The sequence below is a fragment of the Schistocerca serialis genome, chromosome 1 (assembly GCF_023864345.2).
Source record: "Schistocerca serialis cubense isolate TAMUIC-IGC-003099 chromosome 1, iqSchSeri2.2, whole genome shotgun sequence".
NCBI lineage: Eukaryota > Metazoa > Arthropoda > Insecta > Orthoptera > Acrididae > Schistocerca > Schistocerca serialis.
In genome coordinates, this window is record NC_064638.1 from 545,752,876 (window position 1) to 545,761,771 (window position 8,896).

At 34.0% G+C, this 8,896-nt stretch overlaps 1 protein-coding gene across 16 annotated transcripts in view; it reads left to right on the forward strand.

Moving 5' to 3' along the window:
• Positions 1–8,350, forward strand: part of LOC126475204 (calcium/calmodulin-dependent protein kinase type II alpha chain) — a 1,005,993-nt gene extending 997,643 nt beyond the window's left edge. For all 16 annotated transcript variants that reach the window (XM_050102858.1, XM_050102867.1, XM_050102894.1 and 13 more), the window contains one exon: positions 2,430–8,350. In XM_050102858.1, the coding sequence (XP_049958815.1) occupies positions 2,430–2,562 (133 nt within the window). In that variant the 3' untranslated portion in view covers positions 2,563–8,350. The remainder of the gene's footprint in view (positions 1–2,429) is intronic.
• Positions 8,351–8,896: the final 546 nt, after the last annotated feature.

Sequence of the window (8,896 nt, forward strand, 5' to 3'; positions counted from 1 at the left end):
TCCCAAGCAAGTGTAAAAGATATGGGCTATCTAGGGTGGCATAGAAAAGAAACAGGAAAAGGAAGTAAGATAAGGGATTAAGGCTAAGGAGTAGATGGGAATATAGGATATGCCTTGGGGAAAGTTCCCATCAGTATAATCAAGAATGTTGCTGGATAATTTTTCAGACTGTGACTACAATCCCTGCCTTGTTCAGAAATAGTTATATCATGTCTTCATATGTCTCTTAACTTGCTGGTAGGCATACTCCCTTCATCACTCAATACCATTATAAATAAACAAGTGAAGCATGTTCTCCACTAGTATCTCCAGTCATTTGCTAAAATGAGAAAAACTCTTCTGAAAGTGGGCCAACCAACTTCACTGCAACCACTGCCCAGGCTTCAGTGTGGGTATGGCGGTGAAACAGCTACCCATCCTTAAAATATCCAGTGCCCAACTGTGGCCAGTGACCAATTAAATCAAGCATGCTTCTCAACATAGTGTAGTTGTATAAAACAGCTGCTTCACAAACTGTGCCATCTGGATTCCATCTTTACACAGCACAGCAGTTTATGTGAACTCTGTGGGAATAAAGTTCTTTGTTCTCATAACCCTCTTTTGCTGTTCTGCCAAGATAGTTGTTTACTTCAGTATGGCTGTAGGCTACAGCACTATCAGATAACTCTCTCTCTCTCTCTCTCTCTCTCTCTCTCTCTGTGTGTGTGTGTGTGTGTGTGTGTGTGTGTGTGTGTGTGTGGGTGGGTGGGTGTGTGGGTGGGTGGGTGGGTGGGTTGGCAGTGGCAGTGGCAGTGGCAGTAGGAAAATGACTGTTTGAAAGCTCAGCTGTTTGTCAAATTTTCTACTTACCTGTGTGCTCTTCAGCATCTCTTCTTATCATTTCATTGCAGCTTTATTGAGGACTCATTTTATTCTTTCTCTGTAGATTGGAATAAAACTTATTAGCCCTTTGCTAATTCTATTTTAATGCATGTCTATAAGGTACATTACATATGTAGAATTGTGGACAGTTGGGAATGTGAGTCTCATGGGAAGCGTGCAAGGGATAAGTCCCTGCAGTTGCATTATTCATCTGTGTTCTCGGTGGCTCAGATGGATGGGTGGGTGGGTGGGTTGGCAGTGGCAGTGGCAGTAGGAAAATGACTGTTTGAAAGCTCAGCTGTTTGTCAAATTTTCTACTTACCTGTGTGCTCTTCAGCACCTCTTCTTCGAAAGCAGGAGATCCCGGGTTCGAGGCTCGGTCGGGGCACATATTTTCAGCTGTCCACGTCGAGGTATATCAACAACACCTGTCGGCAGCTGAGGGTTTCAGTTAGTCACTATTTTAATGCATTCATTTGTACAAGTACAAGATATGAGCAAAACAGTTTACTCAATGGCCATTTGATATAATCTGTCTGATAGCCTGATCAGTCAGCATGAAGAGATGACAGACTGAGTTTGTGTTTACCATATCTGTCTCACATCATAGATTTGAAACAATGCATGAACATTAAGTTCTGTTTCTACTTGCAATAAAGTACCAAAGAAACAAATTGTTGAAACTGGTGTATGGCAGTCATGCTGTAACTTGAAGACTGTTTACAAGTATTATGAGCAGCTTAAAAGCAGAAATGAATTGGTAGAAGATGAGCAACATTTGTAATGTCCATTAACCTCAAAAGCAGAAGGAAATGTGCAAAAAGTGGAAAAAACTGTTTGCTGACACAGGCATATAACTGTCTGAGAGCTTACCAAAAAACATAGTATCTTGTATGGGCCCATAAAAAGCATATGCAGACAAGACGAATGAGTGCAACATTTGTTCCCATAGTTTTGTGTGATGAACAGAAGGAAAATCGTGTGTCAGTTTGCATGCAGGTAAAGGACATCTTCATACAGACCCAGACTACTTTTCGAAAGCTATAACTGCAGATTTTTACAAGAGCACATTGCAATATTTACACAATGTACGAAGAAAGAGACCAGAAAAATGGGCCAACAATTTCCTTCTTCATCACAATGGTGTGACATGCCACACCTTGCTTTTCATTTGAGTTTTTGGGTATGGCAAAAGTGTTCTTAACTGTTCACACCACCTTACTCACCAGATTTGGCACCATGTGACTTCTAGCTCTCCCCAAAAATTAAAACTATGCTTAAAAGAAAAATTTTGACACCATTCCTGACAAAGAGAGGCCACAACAGGGTTGCTGAACACCCTTTCACCCTTCTAAAAGAAGTCTTTCAGAAATGCTTCCAGTCATGGATTCAATAATTGCTAGCCAGGGACAGTACTCTGAAGGAGATTAAATTAAATTTCATGTAAAATTATTAATTTGTTTCTAATAAAATTAGTACCATATTTTTATCACACCTTGTATACAATAACAGAAATACCTCTTCTTAAAATGTAGTATCTAATGTGTTGCATACATTTGTAATGACAGGCAAGGACAAGCTCATACCCAGCAGTCTGAAGAAACACGTGTGTGGCATAAGAGAGATAACAAGTGGCAGAATGTTCACTTTCATCGGTCGTCTGTGGCTGGCCACTCAGCCTTCGGCTTTGCCCATAAATAAGAACTATGCACAAATGTGAGTTTGAAGCTGGTGGCACTCACTTGCACCATCCCCAGTAAATGTTGACTGTTGGTGGCTCCAGTGTTGGCTGCTTCTTGTTCTGTGGTGTTAGTCACCTCAGCATTCTGGTGCTTTGAGGAGTATGTCAGTGGCTGCAGATTGGTGATATATTATGGGTATTCTCAAAAGAAACCCCAAAGCCCATAGATTAACTTATTTTGCAACATGTTATGTATAATAAGTGAAGTGTACAGCTGCACAAGCACATGCAGGTTTAGCTGTTATTCTTAATTTACATATTTGTTAATTACAGATCTGAATATTGTAGATCTATTTAGTTTTTTAAGTGATTATAATATTTTGATGAGCTTCCTACTTGTTGTTAGGAACTGTATTTCCAATTGCAAAATGTTACTGTAGCACTCACATAATCATCGGTTATGTAATAAGCTGACCTGACAAGCATGAATGCAAGTTGCAGCTGCTATGAAAGATATTGTTGCCAATAGTTTCATTTCCTAAGATGAAATGAAACAGTACAAATAGGTCAGGTGCTGACATGCAAGGCACATATGTTGCAAGTAACTGGCTGCTAACATTTAATGGGCTGAGGTGCAAAGTGTGCAGTTGATGTACTCCATAGTAATGTTTTCTTTTTTCTACGACTTTAGTATGATGAGAATTTTCCAGTCGGAATCTCAGCTTTACTGGCGTATACATACTATAATTATATACCTTCAGTGAAAGTAATTTTACATTGTCCTTGGCGAGGACATTCCATAAAAAGGCACCTGTGAGAGACGATTCCTTTCATACCATTTAAATCTAAGCATTGTATCTTTTAAGTCTTGCAGTAATGCATTACAACAGAAATTGTTAACTAATAAAACTGAAAGTATTTTACAGACAACATCTGTATCAACTGCAACAGGAATGACACTGTATGGTTTTACATTTGCATGCAACATTTTTATAAGTGTTTACTGAAAATGCCAAACTTTTCTTCATGATAGCTGCATGTAATAACTTATTTCACATTTGAAAGATAAGCCATTAAAAATGAGATAGGTTTCTCAAGTAAGCAGATGCTTAGAGTGAAAATAATTTTTTATATCTGCATTGCCTCAAGTTTCCAGAAGACTTGAATCGTGGTTCATCGGCCAGATTCCATAATTTCATCATTAAAAACATAAACTAAACATTTTACCATTTCCTAAAAGAAAAATCGTCATACAGTTAACCCTCTTGATTGTAATTTGGTACTGTAATTGAAACAAATATAGTAATAAACATGCTTCTAAATGTGATTGCTATTAAAGGAAATCTTTTTGGAATATTATTAAAATGGTATTGATAAGGTAAGAGTGTGCAACTGAGTTGTACGTAGCGATTAGGTGTTTGAGTACTTAGATCCTTCCCTTCTCTCCAATACCAGTCCTCAAGTTGCCTTATCCACTTATCCATCCCAGTTCACCCTAATCTCATAATACAAGATCAGTTCTATGAACTGACGAACTTAATCGTTTGGCCTAACTGTCATAATTATCTTTTTAATGATAATGTAATCTAGATTGACTCACATTATATGATAATAAAAAAAGAGTTTAAAGTTTTGCAAAACTCTTGGAAAATAAAAACTCCAGAAGCAGATAAAATTAAGACAAAAATCAAATGAGCAATTTCAGTAGTTAGCATAATACAGGAAGTGGTGACTGAATCATGTGTACTGCTCTGCATGTAGGTGGTGTTACGTTTTAAAATAGTTATAAGAAATGAAATGAAGTAAAATACAGTTTTTCCCAATCATTTCCAGAATCAGTTTAGGTACAATTCTATTGTGATAATTGAAGGAATAATTGTGGTTTTAAAATCAAGGTAGCATCTTATTCCATTTAATAACCAGTTTAAGCAAAAATACTCATTAATTTGGTTTTTTGTAATGAAATTCACATTTTAAAGTTATTTGTTGATATGCTTCTATTAATATCTGATAATTTTCATTCCTGTCTTTTCGCTAACACTGATAGAATTCTATACCCTTCCTTTGCAGCAGCCATGACTATCATTTATGATATCGATGCTATTAACTTCTGAAAGTTAGCCATTTTTGTAGAAAATGGAAGTAATTTTATTGATTTCAAATTAAATAACTCATAAGCTTGCTTTTTGAAAGAAAGAAATAAGAGATTACTGCTTGTAATTTCTGCAAGGCATTTTGAAGCATTTTTATTGCCTTTGTTCACATACTTTCAATTTTTAAGAGTTTGTTGTAGATTGGGTTAATAACATCAGCTTTTTGTCTTAAAATATTTACTAAAAGTCTGAAATCGTCTGCTTATTTTATTCATATGTTGCATTATTTTATACTAGTGTGTCATTACAACATCATAAATTCTGTAGGGCAATATAACACCTCCCATAAGAAGATAAGTAATATTTCACACTTTCATTTGCACTTTGATGTTAATATTAAATTAATGCCACCAAAAATGCTACATGCACATGTATAGATTTCTCTTTAATAATCTTGTAATAATTTCAAGTACAAGATCGTTTGCATTGCAGTATTCTTCCAGTATAGTATAACACTTATAGCCCAATATTTTGTATGTTTTTATTCACTATATATAATATTGTAACAAATAATTGGTTTCCATTTAAACTAATAAGGCTATGCATTTCTGCTGGTAACACCAAATGAACTTTTGACGGTATTTATCTCCTGTGTTTGTTTATGATCTTGTGCTGTTTGTTTGAAGCAGTGCACAAGATGCAGTTTCTTATAATGCTGTTATAGAAGATATCAGTAGCCTACAACCATGTCAGATATAGTTCTTTTTTATCTTACATCAAAGTTAACTGTTTGTGCAGTTTGCGTTGCTCTTTACTTTTTCCCCTTCCTCTCACCTTAAGAGCATTCCCAAATGCTTGGAACTACTTTGGTTCCTTTTTATTTTCATTTGCTCTTATTTTACATTTAATGTTATTTGGGTGTATTGAGCATTTAGAGATGAGGAGACCTCAAAGCGTTTCAAATAAAAATGTACTGTTGGTAAGAGTGCATGAGGGGTCGATTTTTATTTGTAATTAAGCAGATGTATTTTCTGAAGTTATACATAGACCTTTACTTTTTCATTTTAATTTAAAAGCATTTGAATGACAGTCATATTCAGTACAATCCTTCCTTATTTGTTTAAAATTTCTGTATTGATTACTATACTGCTCTCTTTCGATATAGATAAAGTAGATTAATTTTGTTTCTGTTATAATGTTTTGCATTTTGAAAAATCATTTGTTTGCCATGTCTTGCACATGTAACTGCTCGTTTATTAATTAATGTATGTTGTAATTGATTCCAAAGGGGAAAACTACAAATGAAAACATCTTTAGCTATACTGGCACAGAAAATTCTTTGTGCACGTTGTAATAAATACTGTTTTCAGTGTACACTGTTTTTAATGTAATATTTCAAATCTCAAAAGCTACTAACTTCAGTGGTTTTTGTATTTTACTTTTAAAGTAAATATCTGTATGAAATCTCATATTGCTATTATTACTTTTATTTATTATTTCAATTTCTCAACATGAAGCACATTGTTATATTCGCTATGCTCTCTGTCATTACAAATGCCAGTTAAAGGACACTATCTTCAATGTAATTACTGATTTTTGTTGTTATTATTATTGTTAACTTGTGATATTAATTTCAAAATGGGAAATTTTAATGGATGTATGGAGAATTCTAAAAAATTGTTGTAAAAAGTTAAATATACATCAAATTAAAAGCCTATACAATTGAATTACATTGACTTTGACTGGTAGCTTTCTATGGCTCAGTCTATATCTACCACACAAAATATTATGTACTGAAGTTATCTAGTATGTGTGTGTAAATTGTTATAGTCAGTACAAATGTGTACAGTGTAAAATCTTTGCAAAATGGTATTTGCTCATCTAATTCTTTGTTATTGTTTTCCCTAATATGTAATGTTATTCATGTTACACAAATAATAAAATACATTTTCAGCAAACTTTTATACCATATCTGGAAAGGTGTCTATTACCCACTTGTATCAAGCAGTTCATCTTTCAACCTTGCGTTAATTTAAAAGTGTTAAAATTAAGATTGCATTTGACTGAGTGATTGATTGAAACTAGGGAAGTATGAAACAATCTCCATGACATTCATATTTCTGTGACACTTTAAATATTAATTGTATGGTGTAGTGAAGAAAGATTTCCATTTGCTAAAAATGGTGTTTATACTAATATTGTAATTTTAATCTTAAGTTTACTTTATTTTTTATTATTTATTTATTTGTGGTGCCAATAATTCATTCAAAGTGTAAAACTTCATAACTAAAACCATCATTTGCAACCAATCAGCAGACAGTGATGTGTTACCACTTAACAAAATTCTTAATTGGTAGGCGTACGGGAATCAGTATTAATTCTACATGTCAGTTGTATTTTGAAACTCATTTAAGCTTACCAGTGGACATCTTGAAAAAAATGCTATCTGTTGTATGAGAAAAGACTTAAAGGAAGTGTTTAACCTTCGCTTTCTCACAGATGAAATGCATCTCTCTCTCTTTCTCTCTCTCTCTCTCTCTCACACACACACACACACACACACACACACACAGATATATGCACTTTTTCCTGATTCTCAGTCACAGAATAGTGTAACTCTTCTTTTTTTTAACTGTTCAACACTGTAACATTATGTTTACATGCCTCTCTGCTGGTGACACTATTTCTCTTGAGTCACAGTCTCAGAATTGAGTACCTTTTGTGTGTGTGTGTGTGTGTGTGTGTGTGTGTGTGTGTGTGTGTGTGTGTGTATTTTCCACAGTTCAACATTGTAATATTATGTTTACATATTTCTCTGTCAGTAACACTACTTCTCTTTTCTCATACATTCCACCCAAGACTTTTTTAATATTGTATGAAAATATGTTGCTTAGTGAGAGGTAGACTTCTGCTGTCTCAGGTGAAGTTCCTGTTGTGACATACTCCGTACTCACTATGAAATTATTTTATGTAAACATTCTAAAACGAAAAAAGTACTTGTCATAGACAGTTAATGTAACCAGAATTCTTCATAGTAATCCATGGAGCCATAGTGAAATAGCTGTTGTGAAAAATTTGATCTGTGATTGTCAAATGCAATCTTAAAGAAAGAAAGAAATCAAAATTTAGAATTTATCATATTAACAAAAATATTGAAAGAAAATTTATTTTACATGTTACTAATGTGTGGACTAAGACCATTAAAAGTTCATTGATAGTACTCCACACATTATATGGTACGTAGAAAATGCACAAAATATGTTCTTGAATAATACAGTTAAATATATCACACACATTGTCAGTCAATGTATATAAAAGATATCGTATGTATTTGTTTATCTGTTATTGTTGAATGATTATTTTTATCTGGATGCAATTTTCTGCTAAATGATAACATTTGTAGTTTCAATATTATTAAGAAGGAATTAATATATAACTATTGTCCTCATTTGCTTTATATGAAAGTTATGAATGAAGTTGAAAGATAGATCTCATGATATTTGATACCAACAATGTTGACATTTTCTGTCTGTCTGTCTCTAGAAACAACATTTATCCCCTTTCACTGTAACTTTCCTTACAGAAATAAAATAAAAAATGGAAATTATGAGTCTGGTAAGATTACCTGCCTTTAGAGGTAGTAGCTTCCTATTGTTCATGTTGAATCATGTAAGGAATTTTATAAAAATATGAATAAAAAATGATTTACCTCATATATGTGAAGATATTCAGTGAATAAAATCCTTATTATGTGAAACAGTAAATATTTGGAAACATTTACACAAAAAATTGTACAGCAGTTACTGTGACCAAAGTCACCAAATTTGGTAAAAATCATTGTTTTCTTTAACTTATGATATGTACTTACCACCTATGTAAGCAGTGACTAGTTGTAAATACTTCCAGCTTTCAGAAGATTTCATTGTAAAACTCTACCATATATTGTGACAAAGTATTCATTTAAGCTTCGATTGACTGCAGTTCCATAGGATGATTGGTGTCAGAAAATAAGGGGAAACTTGTGTCTGACCCTCTCCCTATACCTTCTTCCTCCAGACCCCTGCCTTCACATACATACATGACTGAACAGATAAAGTATTTTTCTCTATAACTCATAACAGTATAGAGGGTGAGAACTGTAGAGAAAGACAGAGATTGGAATACATCCAGCAAATAATTGAGAATGTAGGTTGTAAATGCTACTCTGAGATGAGAGGTTGACACGGGAGAGGAATTTGTGGAGGACCACATCAAACCAATC